Here is a 20,700-nt window from a genome sequence, read left to right on the forward strand (position 1 = left end):
CTGATCATCTGTGAAGACTAAATAATGTGCAGGCTTGTACATGGTATTTTCTGAGTAGGAAGAAAAAAATATTGTTTATTTCTCTAAACCTGTGTTGAGGAACCTTAAACATAGGAAGACAATGGGAAGCAGGTTGATACAGAACTAAATGTTTACTGATGTATTTTTAAATAAGTGAAGTATACTGACATTGTCAGGTGAAGAGAGTATAAACATTGCTGCAGACTTCTAATTGTATATTGGCTAAGAAGTGGATTTTTGTTTTTTTTTTTTTTGCCCAACTGTATAATATGTCTGGTGATTAAGTTAGTATCCATTATGAGTGCAAGACATCAGCATTATGCACACTAAGTTCTTTCATCCTCGGGCCAAGAACCATTTTGCAGGCACAATGCAAGAATGCCTACAGAGCTGTGTGGGTGTATATAAACTCTAACCTGAACATCTTGCTGTGTTCTCAAGTGGGAGTGTAATTTCACCTCTTCATTGATTTTACTGATGTCTCTTATGAGCAAGTAGAGCTGTTTCCCTCAACCTGTGATGAGTTGCCTGTGCTATACAATGTGGGCTGTTGCTCACCAGAGGATTAAGCAGGAACAACAAACATGCTTCACTTTCTTCAAACCTTTCATGAGTGACAGACACCTGCGTCATCTTGTACAGTCTTAACATTTTGATATATAAAAGCAGCTTTCCAGTTCTTCTAGAAGAGGCTGCCTAGGTTAACAAAAAATGCTTACATTGCATTTGGATCATTTACAAAAAACCACTGCATTACTTAGGCTGAAATCTTCAGAAACAAATAAATTTTATGTGTAATCTCAGCACTGTTAAATTAAGCTGTCCTAAATACTTGCAGTAACCATGGTATCTAAAAGTCTGGATTACTGCAGCAGTTCTTTATCTGGGATGTGGTACATACTGTACTTGGATTTTAATGGAGCCATTTATACAGATTTTATATTTTCTCATAAAACTCTTCAAGATGAATGAAAACAAGTGTGGGCTAAATGTTTGTGCTTTTCAGTGCTCTTTCTGTTATAGAATCTTGCTGGCTTTCTTAATTGCTAACTTATGTAGTTTCTTTGTCTTTTAGAATGTCGGGTGGTGAAATCCACTTCCTATACCAAAATAGCTTCAACTTCGCGTAGGAGCACCACCAAGAGCCCGGGCCCATCCCGACGCAGCAAGTCTCCTGCTTCTACTAGCTCAGGTAAAGCATGCAAGAAATCTTCCTTAAAAAAAAACAACCAATTTGTTTCAATACAATTGGCAATGTGCTTGAAGTGCCATGATTCTGTGGAAAATCATTGTATGTGTGAAACAGTTGATAGTAAAAATTCACTTGTTTTCTAAGTTGCATCTGCGATGAAGTGATTTCCCAATATAAAATAATTCTCCAGTTTTATAAATCATATTCTGGCATACCATGGTTCAATTTACTTTATTTTCCATGCATGATTTTGCTGCCAATACATAAAGACTGACATAAAGAGATATTCTTTTTACTAGGAACTTAGTAAGTATAATGCAGGAAGTAGTCCAAGTTATGCAGCATAGGATCTGTGTCTGCAAAAGGTTGATTTCATAATCTTTATTTTGTATTTTGTTTCTGAAGGAGTTGAGAGGCAGCAGTGAGAAAAGGATAGGTTAAAGGCAATGAGGATACTGAGGAAAGGGGGGCAGGGCAGAGAAAGAATGCAATTACAGATGTGAGTGTGAGGTGCAAAGATAGCTGAGGAAGAAAAAGTCAGAGCTGACTGAACAAGCCAGTGGAACAGGCTGGAGAAGACACAGCAAAAAGCTTTAAGAAGCTCAGTCTGAAGCGCCTTGCTTTGGCTGCCTTTGCAGCTGCTCCCATGAAGTAGTCTGTGACTAGTTCCCCCCTGCTGCTTTTTCCTAAGCAAAACAAATAAATAAACAAAAAAAAGTGCATTAGATAATTTGCCACTATTGGTGCTTGAAAGTACTTGGTGTGCACCAGTTGAGTAGACCAAATCCAGCATTTGCAGCACTGCTTGTGAATATGGATTTTGTAAAAGGTGAACAAGAGGTCTGAAAGCCACCTCACTCTTCATGCAGGAAGTCTTCCGCCGACAGGGAAGCGAATTTCATACTGGGACCTGCATCCAGCACTGAAAGGTCTTTATGGGGAGGTGGTGATCAGAATGGCCCAGGTGCTCCTAGCTGGTTTCAAAGAGGGGAGACATGGACCAACTGGAAACATATTTTTCATAAGAAGACTAAGCTGAGAAAAAAAAGGTCCTTGCTCAGGGAAGGAGGGAAGTGGGAAAGACACAATGAGAGAGGTGTAGACACAGGTAACAGGGCTGGGAGGCAACATGCCTCCTATACATCCTAAGAACAGCTGAAATAGAGAAACCTGAAAAGAGGTAATGGGAAGAAGTATCAATTGTGAGGAGCAAGCCCACAGTAGCTCTTTCTTAGACATGTATTAAGCAGATTTCTTTCTAGCTAGGTGGAACAGTTAAATTAAACTTTAGCAAGGGAGACCCAGTTTGCTGTGTGAATGTTATGGACTCTTTCTGGTTTTTGTCTAATGAATATTCATTTGGGAGCACAGGTAATGGACAGCGAACCGTGTATGTTCATTTCTGTGTGGAACTGTCTTGCTATGCATAACAAATGTTTCTGCCAGGGGACTAGCAACATTTTTGTCGTGTTGGCTATGTGATAACTTGTTGGTTTTGGTCCTGAGAGAAATTGTACTGTTTTTACTTAAACATGCAGAAGTGTAGGTCAGTAAATCTTAATTTCCTGCAGTTCAATTTTACAAGGGTCTGAGCAGAATACCATTACATGTTCAATTACTGCAAAAGACCAGGAGATTATTTTACAGCTGGTGAAAAAAAGGAATGTTTTCTGTATGCCACAATAATAATTAATATATCATTATATTTATAACAAGGAAAGAAACATTATAGTGGAAATATTAAAAATGCAAAGCATTTTGGATGGTCCTGTGCTGATGACGCATTTCCCATCTTAAAAATATGTTACGTGAAACCACTACATTTACAGGAACATACTAGTATGTCAAAAGATATTCTATGACCTTGCCTATTGGACATAATCATTTCCACACTGTAATTAAGATTTTCTTAGAGAAAAACATAAGACAAAGCCTGACAAGAATGGATAGGATGCTGGCAGATCAGTCGGTTAGCTGATAGGAGCCTGGGTGAAGAACTGGCTGAAGGGCAGGGCTCAAAGGGTTGTAGTAAACGAGGCTACATCTGGCTGGTGACTGGTCACCATCAATGTTCCTCAGGGTTCAGTTCTAGGGCTGGTTCTGTTCAATATTTTTATTGATGATCTGCATGCAGGAGTTGAATGCAGCGTTAGCAAGTTTGATGATGATACCAAACTGGGAGGTGCTGTTGACTCTCTCAATGAACAAGAGGCCTTACAGGGGGATCTAGATAGGTTGCAGCATTGGACAATGATTAATGGGATGAAATTTAACAAGAACAAAAGCCAGATTCTGCACCTGGGACTGAGTAATGCTGGGCACAAGTACAAATTGGGAGAGGAGTGGCCGGGACAGCCCTGCAGAAAGGGATCTGGGCGTGCTGGTGGGCAGCGGGCTCAGCGTGAGTCAGCTGTGTGCCCTGGCCACCAGGAGGGCAAACCGCACCCTGGGGTGCATCAGATGCAGTGTGACCAGCCGGTCAAAAGAGGTGATGATCCCGCTGGATTCAGCACTGGTGCAGCCTCACCTTGAGTGCTGTGTGCAGTTCTGGGCACCACAATTCAAGAAGAACGTTAAGGCACTCGAACGTGTCCGGAGGAGGGCAACAAAGCTGCTGAAAGGGCTGGAAGCCATGTCCTGTGAGGAGCGGCTGAGGATTCTGGGCTTGTCTTGTTAGGAGAAAAGGAGACTGAGGGGCGACCTCATTGCTCCCTACAGCTTCCTAAGGAGGGGAAGTGGAGAGGGAGGTGCTGAGCTCTTCTCACGGGTATCCAGTGATGGAGCACATGGGAACGGTTCAAAGCTGGGTGAGGAGAGGTTTAGAGTGGACATTAGGAAGCATTTCTTTACCGAGAGGGTGGTCAAACACTGTGTGGTGGGTTGACCCTGGCTGGACCCCAGGTGCCCACCAAAGCCACTCTGTCACTTTCCCTTTCAGCTGGACATGGGACAGAAAATATAATGAAAGGCTCATGGGTCGAGATAAAAACAGGAACATCACTCAGAAATTATCTTCATGGGCAAAGCAGACTTAACTTGCAGAAAATGGGTGGATCACAAGACAGGGACTGGGGGAGCAAAATCCCTCCTACTGTAAGAGAAGATCAGGTTTGTGACCACCTGAGGAACCTGAATATACATAAGTCTATGGGACCTGATGAGATGCATCCCAGAGTCCTGAGGGAACCAGCTCATATCGTTGCCAAGCCAGTCTCCATGCTAATTGAAAAGTCATGGGAGTCAGGTGAAGTCCCCAGTGAGTGGAAAAAGGGAAACACTGCACCCATTTGTAAAAAGGGTAGAAGGGAGGACCCTGGGAACTGCCGACCTGTCAGCCTCACCCCTGTGCCTGGGAAGATCATGGAACAGCTCCTCCTAGAAGCTGTGCCAAGGCACATAGAGGACAAGGAGGTGATTTGAGACAGCCAGCATGGCTTCACCAACAGCAAATCTTGCCTGACCAACCTAGGGGACTTCTATGATGGAGTGACTGCATCAGTGGAACAGGGAAGAGCTGCAGGTGTCATTTGTCTGGAATTCTGTAAGGCCTTAGTCTCGGCCCCCCACAACACCCTTCCCTCTAAATTGGAGAGATATGGATTTGATGGGTGGACTGCTTGGTGGATAAAGATTTGCTTGGATGGTTACATTCAGAGGGTGGTGGCCAACAATTCGATGTCCAGCTGGACATTGGTGACAAGTGGTGTGCCTCAGGGGCCAATACTGTTTAATATCTTCTTCAATGACACAGACAGTGGGATTGAGTGTACCCTCAAAAAATTTGCAGATGAGACCAAGTTGAGTGATGTGGTCGACACACCTGAGGGACAGGATTCCATCGAGGGGGACCTGGATAAGCTCAAGAAGTGGGCCCATGTGAACCTCATGCGGTCCAACAAGGCCAAGTGCAAGGTCCTGCACCTGGGTCAGGGCAACACCAGGTATCTATACAGGCTACAGAATATTGAGAGCAGCCCTGCTGAGAAGGATTTGGGGGTGTTGGTGGATGAAAAGCTGCACATCAGCCAGCAATATGCATTTGCAGCCCGGAAGACGAACCATATCCTGGGCTGCATCAAAAGAAGTGTGGCCAACAGGCTGAGGGAGGTGAATCTGCCCCTCTGCTCTGCTCTGGTGAGACCCCACGTGGAATACTGCATTCAGCTTGGGAGTCCTCAGCACAGGAAAGAGATGGACCTGTTGGAGCGGGTCCAGAGGAGGGCCACAAAGATGATGAGAGGGATGGAGCACCTCTGCTATGAAGACAGGATGAGAGAGTTGGGGTTGTTCAGCCTGCAGAAGAGGAGGCTGTGGGAAGACCTTGCTGCAGCATTTCTATACTTAAAGTGGGCTTAGAAGAAAGATTTTTAGCAGGACCTGTTGTGATAGGACAAGGGGTAATGGTTTTAAACTAAAAGAAAGTAGATTTAGGCCAGCTATAATGAAGAAATTTTTCTGCAATGGGGGTGGTGAAACACTGGCAAAGTTTGCCCAGAGAGGTGGTAGATGCCCCATCCCTGGAAACATTCAAGGTCAGTCTGGATGGGGCTCTGAGCAACCTGATCTAGTGGAAGGTGTCCCTGCTCATTGCAGGGGCATTCACCTAGATGACCTTTAAAGGTCCCTTATAACCCAAACCATTCTATGATTCTGTGAAAATTTATTTAATTTATTGCCAATCAAGACAGAGTGTGGTAATGAGAAAACAATTTTTTTTAAAAAAAAAAAAGCACCTTCCCTTCACCCCTCCTTTCTTCCTGGGCTCAACTTCTGATTTTCTCTCCCTCCTCCCTGCCAGCGGCACAGGGGGATGGGATACGGGGCTGCGGTCAGTTCTTCACATGCTTTTTCTGCTGCTCCTTCCTTCTCAGGAGGATTCCTCATACTCTTCCCCTGTTCCAGCATGGCGTCTCTCCCATGGGAGACAGTTCTCCACAAATTTCTCCAACATGAGCCCTTCCCACAGATTACAGGTCTGTGGTCTACACAAACAGCTCCAGCCTGGGTCCCCCCAGGGTCCCCAGCCCCGCCAGCAAACCTGCCCCAGCCCGGGCTCCTCTCCCCGCGGGGCCACAGGCCCTGCCAGGAGCTGCTCCAGCGTGGGCTGCCCACAGGTCACAGCCTCCTCGGGCACCCACCTGCCCTGGTGTGGGGTCCCTCACAGGCTTCCACGTGGAGATCTGCTCTACCGTGGGCCTCCATGGGCTGCAGGGTGCAGCCTGCCTCACCATGGTCTCCACCATGCGCTGCAGGGAAATCTCCACTGTGGCGTCTGGAGCCCCCCCCTGCCCCCCGGAGCACCTCCTATCTCTCCTGCACTGACTTGGTTGTCTGCAGACCTGTTTCTTTTACATATCTTTACTCTTTTCTGGCTGATGCTAGTCTTGTGCAGGTTTTTTTCCCTTAAATACGCTATCCCAGAGATGCTACCACCATCACTGATGGGCTCGGCCTTGACCAGCAGCGGGTCCATCTTGGAGCCAGCTGGTGTCAATTCTGTGGGACATGTGGGAAGCTTCTAGCAGCTTCTCATAGAAGCCACCCTTGTAGCCCCCCTGATACTTTGCCACACAAACCCAGTATACACTGGAACAGGCTTCCTGGAGAGGTGGTCGATGCCCCAAGCCTGTCTATTTTTAAAAGGCATTTGGACAATGTCCTTAACACACTTTAACTTTTGGTCAGCCCTGACTGGTCAGGCAGCTGGACTAGGTGATCACTGTAGGTCTCTTCCACCTCTTCTGTTCTGTTCTGTTCTGTTCTGTTCTGTTCTGTTCTGTTCTGTTCTGTTCTGTTCTGTCCTTCTATTCTATTCCAGTCTAGTCTAGTCTAGTCTATCTTCTTACCGCTTAAAAAGGATAAACAATTCAAAATGTTTCTATAAAAGTTAATTTTTGTGGTGACAATGGATCTCACTTGGCTGTCTGTAGCTCTTGTGTGCAGAAAGCCTGCAAATACTGAAGTCAACTTGTGTGGATGCTATGGGAAGTCTATTTCTAACCTTCCATATATGAGTCTTTACATCAATATAACTGTCATAAAAGGAAGCGATAGTACACTAAGTGGCCACTTGCCCTCAAGAATTGTTTTTAGATAATGTAAAATTAACAATAATCAATGAATAGATTTTAAAAACAAGCAGTTTGATATTATATACTTCATTTAAAAAAAACAACAATGGAAAGAAGAAGCACTAACTCATATGTTAGACAAAATACAAAGTTCTCCCATGAAATGCAGAAAATATGTAGAGATTTCACTATTCTGCCATCTAGTAGGCCTAAAAATACTGCCTATTTATTGGGATTATGTACCTGTGACAGTAGCAAAATGAAGGAATTACCATCTAGTGCACGTATGAACAGATAATTTTTTCCATGGTGTGTCTACATTAAACATCTTGGTATTAGTGAGTATCCTAAATGACTAGTGCATAACTGGAAGTTATGCTTTTGTTGTCATGTTTTTACTGCTAAGTGTATATACATCTGTGGGGTTTTTTTATTTATTTTTTTATTCTATGCCTTTAAACCGCTTTCAGTTCATCTTTACTGTTAGGGATTTTTTCTTTCATTAGGGATAAACACAAAACATACTCAAGAAAATAGCAGATTCTTTGCTCAGATCAAATCCAATACATACACATTCTAAAAATGAAAAGATGTATCATTTTGTGAAGAGTTTTATCACAAAAAAAAGTTGAGAAAAGTAGGGATAAGGGCAGGCAGAAAGTGTTATCAGTAGCATACCCTTGAGAAAAAGCTAAGCAATCTCTATGGACAAGAGCATGTTGCTAATTAGAAAGAATCTGATCCCTCTTATTTGATTCTTGCTGCATTTTGAAAAGTTTGTGCGTTCTTCCTATGCAAAAGGATCAGATGCCTGCCTTGGTCATCAGTTCATGCCCATATTAAGATAAGACACATGGATACACATACTACACATGAGCCCTAAAAAGAAAGTTGCATAGACGAAGACTATGTTAAAAAAATGTAAAAATGTCGAAGTTGGATATTAAAACTGATAAAGTCCTGAGATGAATGGATGTCCTTGACTTACCCTTAATTCTCTCCTGTATGCATTTGTAGTATGGTATAGTCTTTAATGTAGATATTCAACATTATTTTTCTTCTCATCCAGCACAGGATAGCTGATCGGGATTCATCATTATTAGAGTTAATGAAGGATATTATAAGAGTCTTTGGGTTATTCCCCTATTGTTAGAGAGATGGATGTGTCAATGAGGGTAGGACATGGTCTGGTTTGGTTTAAGCACTTATATACCACCCTCAAGAACTGTTTCCCATGTTTGACACAGAATTTCAAGTGGCACATGAATTAAAGCCACACTTTGGCTTGAACTAAATGTTTATAAATGCGGTGAAGTCCATGAGTTCCTTGGTCTGAGCAAATAGTAGTGTGGTGTGATGAACTTTCCCAGATTTGTCCCAATAGCTTCTGAAATTGCTCACAGAAATTGAAGGGGTTATTTTAAGGGGTTGGCTGGTTTTTTGGTTTTCTTTAATATCTGTGTCTCATTTTTGCATCTCTAAGTCTGGAGCAATACCATTTTACCAGAACTGGTGCTTTGAAGATAATTTCAGTAGTGTTCACAGATGATTTTTAGAGAAAATTCTGCTTGAAGGCCCTTGCTTTCTGCTTCAGTCTCCCCTTGTTGTAGTGGCCCCTGACTGCGTGTGGGAGCAGGCAAAGGACCCTGAGTGTCTCCCCTCCTTGGCGAGCCCCCAGCCATTGCTCCAGAGAACTATTTCCCTTGTCTTCTCATCTGGTACTATGGGCAAAGGGTTCTTAGTGACATTCCCAAGGATCTTAGATAACCTTCACCCACTGGGGTTGCCTTTATCCCTCCATTGCCTGTAAGGGAAGCATCCTTGGCAAGCCTGAAAGCCCCATACAGACCTACCCTAAAAATAGTGTCAGGGTTTGCAGGTACCTGGCCATGGCAGTAACAGCATGGGAACAGAAAAATAAAAAATACTGTCCCACAGGCTCTGGGACACCCTGGCACAGCAGGATGGGGGAAAAGGTGGAGCTTCAGGTGGCAAGCAGGCTGCAGGGTTGCAGACAAAGACCCTTAGCAATACTGGAGACTGCACTAGCACTCAGTGCCACGCAGGTGCAAATCTGTACTCTGGTTAACTGAGGGCAAGGTAATGGGTCACTTTGTAAGGGAACGGGAGACACACACCCCTCACCCTTTTGAGCATTACAACCTACAGTGAGCAAAAAAGCTGCATGTGCTTTTACACCATTTCTTGACATATTTAAGAGGAATGTATGCTCCTCCATAGGTGGTGGTCACCTTTCTTCCATCCTTGCTTTTCCCTTTTTGTAATTTCTTAACAGAGCATGTGTTTAATGTGCTTATATTCTCCTGGTAGCCTCCCTGACTCTGAAAGCAGATGCATCCTATTTTTATATAAAAACACAGAATACTTTTTTCTTAAAAGAGTACATGCAAGCTAGGAAGATCTGTGGTAAGAGCTGACTTCTCCATTATTATGTTTTGTTCAGTTTTTTATTTACATCTGACAGTGTTTCAAAACAGTACCACAAGACAAGTCTCGCTGCAGGAGGATAGCTTCCTGATTTTTTACAAATGCATTTGAGGTATTGTCTGCTTCAAAATGCTTTCAGTCTAAATAGAGGAGAGAAGCAGGAAACAAGGCAAAGGAGAGAAGCAGAGAAAAGTAGTGTGACCTCCCAGGCAAGCAGAGGGCTGAAGTCTGGTTCCAAGTGCAACAGATAATCCTGCCTCTATTTAATTTTCCTGATGTCTTCTTAAAGGCTGTAAAACACCTTAATGGTTGGGGTTTTTTTGTTGGCATCAGATATTATTTGGGAAAGGACATCATAAAGGAGACATTGAGTTTCAGTGAGGCCAGGTATCAGCCTGATGCTGGTGACTGAAAATTATGAATGTCTGAAAGCTATTCAGTAGCTGTTGGCTTCTGTCCAGCTACCAATTAACACCATTGATGTCAGCCTCAATGCAGGTGAAGAGGTAACAGATTTGCAGAACACAGCGCTTACTTCTTCATGATCATTACTTTTAATCAAATCAAGAGCAGCATGAGATGGCTGGAATTATTGTACCTTTTTCTGTTAAATTAAGGAAGGATACTGCATTTGGATGAACACTGTTTTAGCCTCTGAAATCTCAACTCATAATTTTCAGGACTTGCTCACAACAAAACTACTTTCTGGGTTTTTTTTCAGTTTGAACATCTCCTTCAAAATTACTTCCTTCTCACTTCTCCTCCCCGCTGAGTTATCTACTGTTCCCCTCAAACTGTCACCCACAATATTTCGGATGTTTGAAATCTTTTTTGTAACGGCAATTCAGGTTTGGGGTTAAGAGGAGTTGTTTTGCAGTTTCAGTTATTTAGTGCGACAGGGGTCTGTTTCAAGAGTAACTGAGTTGATACACGTACCTGTTCGGAATGACAAAGGGAACATGTGAAGAACAGATGGAGTAGGTCCTATTACCAAGGGCTGTTTTTTTTTTAAAAAAAAAAAAAATTGCACCTGGGTAAAGAAATCATGAAACTACACCTCAGACTAAAGCCTGATCAAAACTGTAGATGTTCCCTAAAGAAAAAAGTGGTTTGGGATATGGAAATTGGATCTTATTGAAGACTTCTCTAGGGCAGATGCTTGTGCTTTTCTCAGCTATTTAGAAAAAAAGGGGTAGATGTGTTTCTCCACAAAAAGATATGTTTTCATTTAGTTGGATAGTTCATCCCTAAACCATTATCCAGAAACAACCCTTCTTCAGCCACCTGAGTCAAGAAGACCTTTTGGGTCCCAAAGGAAGGAACATATCATATTGTCTTTGGTGAGGTCACATGCTTTCATTCACACTGTTACAGGTACTCAGCTGACAGATTTTGTAATAAATATGCTGAAGCAAAACTTTCCTGAAGCCAAGAGTACAAACCCATGGGAGTGATGGAGTCATCCTACAGACCCAGGGATTTTTAGATGATTTTTACTTTGATCCTGGCTTCTTTTTAATTTTTTATTTATGGTGTTTCTACTTGATACTAATAATTAAAAAACTACGTTTTATCATTTTATAGCCTGTAACAAAAATCAGGAGTTAGTAAGAGAAATAGATTTGGTTAGACTGAATAGTGTAACCCTCTAAAGGGAATAGAAAGTTAAATGCTGAATGAGAAAATGTCCTCAGAGTTGGCACTCCATTCACACAAACTGATTTGAGAATCCTAGTCTTTCTAATTAGGCAAAACAGTTCAAAGGAAATTTTCATTAAAAGTTACATATATATAGATGCTCTCTCGGTTAGGGTCTACACAAAATTAGCAGCCAAGGTCATAAATATCAGCTGTACTCTGATGAAGTGCAGAGAAAAAAAACAAGAGGCACTTGCCCACCTTATGAGGTTACCAAAAAAAAAATAAATTACTCGTGGATTCCAGGAAACGATATTTTCAAGGAAGACTCCTGTCTTCTGAGATATCAGGCATGTCTGCAATGTCTAAGTGTCTACAGCACTTCTCTGCTTGAAAGTGTGGACATAGCTGACTTCAGGTTGGGGTAGAAGTGGCCATTCCATGGAGGTTGGTGTGGGCTGAGTGTGTGTGGGGTTTACAGTCCCTGCTGAGCTCTGCACTGCTTGGGTTACATTGTGTGGCTACCACACGTACCAGTGACTTACAGGGTCTCAGGTACTGGTGGCTACTAAGATACGAATATAAACCTGATCTGAAGGTGATCCCTTTTGCTGACACTTTTAATCTGTTGATCTGTTGATCATGTGAAAACTCTGTATGGGTCTGTCAAGCCTTGTCTTAGTGGAAGAGAGATGTTTTTCTTGTATCTGCATAATCACAGTCATCTGGGTTGGAAGGGACCTTAAAGATTATTGAGTTCCAACCCCCCTGCCGTGGGCAGGGACACCTTCCACTAGACCAGGCTGCTCAAAGCCCCATCCAGCCTGGCCTTGAACACTTCGAGGAATGGGGCGTCCACAGCTTCTCTGGGTAACCTCTTCCAGTGCCTCACCACCCCCACAGTGAAGAAACTTCTCATCATAAACTCTAGAAAAGATTGACTGTAAGAAGGACAGTTTAGAACCAGTTAAAATCAATGCAGTACTCGTTATTTGGAGTTTTTCTCAACCAGTTGCATTCTGATGTAGAACCTCTAAAGCCTTGTCTTTACTGGGGAGTGATAATGAGGGAACTTGCTTAATGTGATGCTTCGGACAAACTGTCTGTCGGAATGAAGAGAAAAATGACAAGGTGTATACAAGTAGAATACAGAAGCAGAAGGAACCAAAAGGCAAGGTATGGTTTGTTCCATAACTACTTTGTAACTACATAATTCTACTGAGGCAAAAATGTTGTTTTGGAAAGAACAGCGACAAACTACAGGAGTAATTGATACAAGGTCAAGTAGTGATCTTGCATCACTATTTTCTAGCTAACGGTTGTTGAAAATTACCTGCACACGTTGTTGTGACTTCTGTAAATCATTTTTTAGTTTATCCTGTACTAGTTGTAAGTAAGTTGTGGCTGCAAAAAAGCCTGCACCATTCTTTTCCTTTGGTCTCATTTTTTCCTCTTTCAACACACTCTTGTGTTTGGCAAACCACTTTTATTAACACACAGAGTCATCTCTAAATGTTTTATAGACTACAAGATGCTAACACATGAACAGGCAGTTTTATAGGAGGGTATGATTTTAATACAGTGCAGTGGCATTGGCAGCTTCTCAGACTGGCACTTGACACTTCCATTCAGCTTTTCTCAGTTTTTATTATTATTATTTAATAAAAAGTTTCCCTATCAAAATTATTTATTGGATTGCCATCAAAGTACATTTTGTTTACAGTGTTTTAACTAGTTCATAAACATCATTATATGAAAACCTATTTTGCATTTATCTTAGTAGATGATGGTATCCAGCTTAGTGTTCTTTTTTGTGGGGTTTTCTACCTTCATGTGTGTGCCAGGTGCTGGAAAAACAAATACGAAGATAGGTTCTTGCTCTGTTATGCGTCCCCACTGAGAGGATGGTAAGGACAGGAGTTCACATGAGCAGTTGCATACCTCTGCTCCAAGCAGCCACAATAATTTTGTTATTGTTTTAGCTTTTTAATACATATTTTTCCTCTGAAATTTTGTATGGATAAATCTTTTTCATGAGACGATGGGAGGGCGCTGTGTGTTAAGCTGAAGTCTCTGACCCCTGCCATTTTATGAATAAAAGTGACAAGAAAACTCTTGCCTCACTCAATAACATGATTAATCACAACAGTGATTTACCAATTTCATACGTCTTTATCTACATAAATGTTCCCTGTAGGAACACGTGCTGTATCAGCCCATGAGAAATGCAGTGCAGATACTGGACAGGAATGCAGTTTCCAACCAGAATGCATTCCACCTAGAAATGATTTTTAGGGCAGTTTAGACTATATTCCACTACTTACTAGGAATGCATTATTATTAAATATTATTGATTTTATTCACATATTTGTTTCTGTGTTGTCTCGTCATGAGCAGTGTATGTAAGAATGGCCTTTGAATTGTCGTGATTGTAAATGGAGTTCAGGAAGGGGGTCAGAATCAGTCCAGTCTCTTCCCACTACACAGCACTTAATATCAACTCTATTTGCAAATTCAGTATAGTGAATTACAAGGAATTAGAGTCAGAGGTGAAATGGCCACAAGCCATAAACAAGAAGATAAAAAAGGAGGGGGCTCTGGAGTAGACTGGGGAATTATTAGGAATTGGGATTTCTTGCCTGTTGTGATGTCAGTCTTAAGCATTACATTAATAGTATCGGTAGTAATAGTAATATATATCTGCAGGTATCCAGCATCCAGAAGACAGACATGATGTGCACAGAGAGTTCATTCAGCCAGAACTTAAAGCCTAAGTAGACAAGTAGTAAAGATTATATTACTTGCCTGATGTTGTGCAGGTGCATATAGAGAGTTGGGAATAAAACCCACCTCACCCCAGTCTCTGTTCAGGTTGACTCTAACGTAGACTTTGTATGCCTTTGGTCATCAAAGTTTATTTAATGCAGTTCTGTGTTTGGAATAAAATCCACTAAAATTGGTAGGTGGGGAGAATTTTGATGATTTTGCTTCATCTCCAGCATATCTTAAAACTCTAGGTACATGTGTTTGGATTCATCTTTCCTAGCTTTAGAAGTCTACACTTCAGTGGATGCTTCTAGGACATCAGGTCCCTTTTAGATGGTTGCTTGGGGATGATACATCTCATGCTATGACAGCAACTTGGTTGAAATAAGGTCTAGAAAACTACTTCAGATGTAGAAGTCAATGCAATAGGTACCTAAAGATCGGTAAAAGGAATTTCATCCTCAGTGCTGTCATCTCTAGTTTCCTAAACATCTCTCCACGGGGAGTCTTTATACACTCGCAAAAACCTTGGCATGTGTTTTAGGTACTTACCACCTTTGTATTTTGGATATGGGTAGGGAGGTGAGCAAATGCCACTTAAATCTCCTGAGGACCTTGATCCATTAATCGTGCTCTTGATTTCAGATATTACAGATGGCCAACACAAGCACAACCATCATCATTTTCCTTTTTCAAAAATGCTGTTGGGGAGAGCATTGGAGCTTAGCTTAAATGCTTTAGATACTCTGGTGCTGGAAAGCGAGTGATTTTTAGGGTTTGTAATACTTTGGTTTTTCATCTTAAACAGATGAAACATGGTACATGGGAAATACATTAAGAGTCAAAGACAACATTGCATCTGTTTGTCTGCATCCACTTGGTAGCTTCAAGTCTTTGTCTTCAGGACAGAATAACGGCAATAGTATTTCTAAGAAAAATCGTTGTTGAAAGTTCTGGGGAAGGAGTCAATCTGTAAGGAACAGGAACCACTGCCTAGTGCTACAAGATTTATTAAAGTGTCTCTGTTATCTTAATTTTTTTCATAATTATAAGACCTGAGAATATCTGCTTGGTTTAAAGAGAAGTCTTGTTACTTAGCAGTCCTGAGGACTAGCTGTATGTGAAAACTAGTAGTTTAGAATTAGTTTCTAAATAGTACCATATTTGTTTATAAGAAGCCCTTTAAAACTGTAAGTTTAAGGTTCCAAAAATCTCATTTTTAATGTCCTCATCTTGTCCTTTTCCTAAATGATTTCAGAAGTATTGATAATAAATTTGATTTTAGTCATTATTGGCCAGACCTATGGGGTGTTTTGCTGAATACTGTATGAACTTCAGTGAATGTGTCCATATGCATGTACTTTCCCACACACACTTAGTACAGCATTTGAATCAGTGCTGATATGTGCCAACTATTGTCCTCTGTACAAAGAGAATTTGAAGCCTACATGTGTAGAATGTTTTTCTAGAAAAGCAGCCTATTTAGATCCAATTCATTTATCTTGTTATTCCTATCATTATACCAATATATTGCACCTTTGCCTTAAACAATGCCTTGCACAAAGTGATGTTGAGATTTGATCACTCATAGCACCTAAGCACCTAAGCTCTGTTAAGCGATCATTATTTATCATGCAGTATAATGTGTTTTCTTGATGTGAGTGGTGTGGTGTGGTAGATACACATGTTTCTTCCTTATAATGTGTGGGCCCAGTATTAGCCAGTGAGAACAATGTATTATGTAAAAAGTAAGGAAAATCTATTAAAAATGCCTCCTGTATTATCCAAAGGAATTAACATTTGCTAGATTGCCAGTCAGCCAAGGTTTTACAAGAGTTATTGTCATTTTGATTTTCAGATGAGTCATTTGGTATATTGCCCCCAAAGGCACCTCATTATGATTCAGTGCACAGCATATAGAATTGCTTAGGCTTTCGGGGCTCCATGGAAAGCGAGTGGGGGTTGCGGTGGCTCAGCGTTGTGAAGCAGCAGCATTATGCTTAATTGACACCTTTGATGTAGCCCTAAGACAGCACCTGCACCTCCCACTGCTGCTCTGAAGACGTCAGCCTTACGCAGAAAAGGCTTCTGCTTATGAATCCTGCATCGCATTCAGCTCACTCTGTGAGCAGCCCCAGCTATCCTTAACTAATCCCATTGCTTCTCATCTTGGCTACAGCTTGGCTTAGTACAGAGCAGGAATTTTGCTGCTTGCTGTTATCAGGTTAAAACAGTAAGATTTTGTCCATGTTAGAACTCATAGAAGGTAAGTCAAATACCTTGTTGATATCCTAGAGTGTAAATATTCTCCTAAGATTCAGAATCTGGGAATTCAATAGTCGATTATATTTTTTTCCTGGTGCTGGCAAATATGGACTGTGATATAACAGTTGCTTGTTTAAGAATATTTACATATATATGTGATCCACGCTTTGTAGTGTTTCTATCTAGCTCAGTGTAAACATTATTGATAGCCTTTTGTGTGATTATTTTGTAGCAGAATTCTGTCCTCTGCTGGTATTGTTTTGTTAATTGAATAGATAATGTCACATGCATGCAAAAGATGCTTCTAACATGATAGGCACTAACATATATGAAGGAACTTACTTATTTGTGAAAGTGATGCTTTGCTGCAAGTCAGACTTGAGGTGTTGCATCCAGGTTATTTGCCTCTAGAAAGCCCTTCTGGGTTAAGTCTGAGGTGATGTTTGGGGTAGATACTACTGCAAAAATCTCTTCAAATGAATGAGTGAGGAACAGCAAGCAGCTGATTTGTTCTTGCAAGCAATACTGCTTTTTACTTTTGGTGGGTAGCACTTCAAACCATAACTAAATGAATGAAAAGGTTTACATATATCAACTGTCTGTTAAAGTCAACAAAGCATCTTGTTCCCCATCACTTTCAAGCACAGGAACAATACAGTTTTAAGAAAACATGTTCATGTTCTCTGCCATTGACAAAACAGTCTTTCAGGTGTGTTTATTTACTTGCACTCTGTATAAAAATTGGCTTCATGAGCCAAAACACTGAGGAAAAAGTTCTTTTGTGAATTACCTTATTTAATGTTTAAACCATTAAGCAAAAGCAAATTAATCTCTTCAGCAAAGAATGAAAAGATGTATGTTGATTTAACTATTTATTTGCTTTTAATAATGCCTTGTATTTATTTTTTCAATTTATTGCTCTTTTAGTGAATGGAACCCCTGGTAGCCAGCTTTCTACTCCCCGCTCTGGGAAGTCTCCAAGCCCATCTCCCACCAGCCCAGGAAGCCTACGGAAACAGAGGGTAAGGAAATAAGGAAACTGGTTTCTGAGTATGGCTGGGGCCAACCCAGCATAGCCATTACCCGATAGCCTTCCCTCCACTGATTCCTTCTGTTTGGAGTCATAGGGTGGAAGAGCCTGGCTACAGTCCTTGTTGTATTTATACAACACTGAAGTGGAACAGAACAGTTCTGTGCCTGCTAAAATACTAAGTATGCTGGAAATGGATTTATCTTTGAGGGGAAAACCAGGGGTATCTTTCTTCTTTTTTACAAAACTTTTTTTTTTTTTTTCGTTAGTTTCTTTTTCCACATGTTTCACAACTGGAAATGTTCACATTGTTAAAGACTTCTTTTTTTTTTTTCTTAATTTACCATGGGCATTATGTCACTTACGAAAACTACAAACAGCTTTGATTTTGAAGCAAGGTGAAAGAATGTGCTGTGGAATTTAGCTGTGGATTAGCTGTGATACCATAGCCTTGTGCAGTGGAGATACTATCAGTATCAAAGCAGCATGAGACTTGCCAGTCACTTTGCTGGACCAGAGTTGTTAGGAGCTGTAAGTTCCCTCTAGTATAGAGGAATCTACAATGTGCCTAAGCATCCAGAATTAAGGTAGTACCTATGTTACTGCTGTTAACCCTCTGACAAGATATGACTTGTCAACCCAAAAGGCTCCACATGCTTATTTAATTATTTGTATCTGTTCAAAAGCAATGGGACAGATGTCTGTATATCTTCGCTTCTGCTGTTTTCTAAACTGTGATCCGTTCTCAATGGAAGCTTCCCTAAGGCAGTACTCTGTATCTCTAACTTGTTTATAAACACAGTTTGAACACATGCTTTTTCTGCCTTTTCAGTTTTTAAATAAAGACATAATTTGTGTGTCTCAAAGTAAGTGGATTACGCACAGAATTGGCAGTGCTTGACTTTAGGGGCTGGTGCAGACCTGATTCCCCAGATATCCAGATCAGGAATAGCTGTAGCATGGCACAACTCCCTTCTAGGCTGTGTACGCTCCTTCATGTCTGGCGGGTACCAGGGAGCTGAGGAATTGTGCATGCCCAATCTTTCCTCAGGCTAGGATACAGCCATGGGTTTCTGTCGTGACTTGTTTATAGATGTGGAAACCAACTGTGATCTTGCAGTATAGAGGCAGCCAGTGAGCAGCAGCTTGAAGCCTCAGGGTAGTGTCATGGTTTTCATCATCTGGTACAGGCAGTAAAGATGCAAGTTTCAGTTGGGTAAGCTGGTACTAAAATCTTCTTGAATGCAATATCTTCTACACCTGTTTGTTCTTACTCTCAAAGATTATTAATGAATCATTAATAAGTCATTGAAGAGGGAACAAAGAGTCTTCCAAATGAATTATACATTGATGTAAGGGTGTCTAGATGGATGTTATCAGCATACAGTGGATTTTCATTTGCTGTAACACTGTCTCTTTTCATTGGTAACTTTCCTAAACTTCCTTTCCCACCACTGATGCTTCTCTCTGCACAGTGAAGAAATGTTTTTTCTGTTAATGCTGGTTGGACGGGTGAGTGGGAACTATGTGGTCAGCACCATTAGACATAGGGAGGGGCTGGCCACAAGGTTTCTGAGTTTCAAGTGTGAAGAGGAGAGCAGATGGATTTCTCCTTATCCGGGTTCCCTATGTGGAAGTGTAACAGGATCACCAAGTGGCAGTGTTATGGATGCAAAGGGTTGTATAGTGGTGACATAATCACATTGCTAACTGTATAGAAAATAAATAATGAATTAAACTACAGGAGAGATAAGACATTGTTATGAGATACTCATATCTAGTCCCTTGACCTCGGTAGGGGACCTTTCATGCTTGTCGGGCTTTATTTTAGACAGTTGTTTGGTTTTTTTACCTGACAAAACATGGAATACATTACTGTAAAAATGGATTGCAGTCATGTAAAAATGCATTGCAATAATATTATTTACGTTACAAAATCAACTGCTCGGAAGTTCAGAGATGGAAACTTTACACTTGCTCTGAGAATTTCAGCTGCTTTCATCTCTAACTTGTGAAGCGAATGAGCTAGAAGATCAGTATAAAAACCATATATGGTTGTGTCATTGAAGGTTATAATGTGTATTCCAAGAACTGAATTAGTTCTACGAATAACCATTATGAACATCGGTGCTTACTGATCTTAATTTTCTTGTTAGCAGTCTAAATGGTGTTCTGTTTAGTTTTAGTACTATTGTATGTTGGTATTTAAACTTTATTTAGGGGACAGGTTGTGTGCCATATTGTCATAAACCAAATCTGAACCCAGAGCATTTTACTTTGTCTTCCATGGCTTCAGCTGCAGGGCTGACAGGCCAGCTGCAGAAGGTTTATTCCCTAGGAGGTTTTTGAAGTTTTGGTGTTATGTGATAGACCTACAAGAGAAAAGAGGAGATGATTTCACTGTCCCCAGTGTTGAGAGGTGAGGTACTCCTGCCCTGAAAGAAGTGTTGGCTACTAGAGCCACAGTCTGGGGTTGAAGGTGATGCTGGGCTTCTGGCTGGTCCAGGTTTCTCTCTTTACATGGAGTTTGAGGGAGCTACTGCTTTAGAACTGAAATAAGATGCTGGGTCCTGGGGATGCCTGCTCAGATGTGTAATTCATTGGTTTTTCTGCCCCTTTCTTTGTGCAGTCAGAGGAATGCCTGTTCTCTCATGCCATGAGGTTCATGGGGTGCCAGTGATATGTACTGGGTCTGGAAGGCAATGGGGAGCATTGACCCTAGCACAGCCTGATTACCTTGATGTAACTAGTCAGTCAGCTCTTCAGCATCCCCATCCATGTGCTCTGAGGGAGTTGTAGGCTTAGTATGTCAAAATAGCAAGGGGTTTGGGCAGGCTGCCAGTGTTTTTCCTGGGAAGTACAGGTGAGAGGAAGTCATGCTTTTAAATTCAGAGGCACAAAAGCAAGGTACATCTGCAAACTGAGGGATTTATCTCTGTGAATAGTAAAGTATAAAAATAGTAGAGATGGTAGAATTTTCAAGGAAAATATTCCTTCTAATTATGGAGTTCATCAGGCAACTTGGAATAGGGGTCAATCATCTTCCTGACATTTCATCACTTACCTTTTCTAACAAAATAAATTCTGGCTTTCCACTGTTGTAAATATAGCCCAAAATGCTGCTGTGGTACCTACTCATGAAAACCATATTCTTATAACCCTACAGACAAACTTTTGTATTCTTAAAAGCCAGAACATAAAAAGATAAAAGTTTTACCCTTTCTAACTTGTATATGTATGTGGCTGAGTTGTTTCCAGAAATTCAGAAA

General features: G+C 41.2%; 1 protein-coding gene across 4 annotated transcripts in view; it reads left to right on the forward strand.

The window, feature by feature from the left end:
* DCLK1 (doublecortin like kinase 1) overlaps nucleotides 1-20,700 on the forward strand; it is a 251,266-nt gene that overhangs the window by 167,335 nt on the left and 63,231 nt on the right. For 3 of the 4 annotated variants that reach the window (XM_055802401.1, XM_055802400.1, XM_055802402.1), the window contains exons 5-6: nucleotides 1,097-1,213; nucleotides 17,329-17,423. In XM_055802401.1, the coding sequence (XP_055658376.1) occupies nucleotides 1,097-1,213; nucleotides 17,329-17,423 (212 nt within the window). Of the gene's footprint in view, nucleotides 1-1,096; nucleotides 1,214-16,235; nucleotides 16,403-17,328; nucleotides 17,424-20,700 lie in introns of those variants that run through there. The other variant, XM_005241155.3, reaches the window with a different exon arrangement.

Source organism: Falco peregrinus, chromosome 4, assembly GCF_023634155.1.
Source record: "Falco peregrinus isolate bFalPer1 chromosome 4, bFalPer1.pri, whole genome shotgun sequence".
NCBI classification, from domain to species: domain Eukaryota; kingdom Metazoa; phylum Chordata; class Aves; order Falconiformes; family Falconidae; genus Falco; species Falco peregrinus.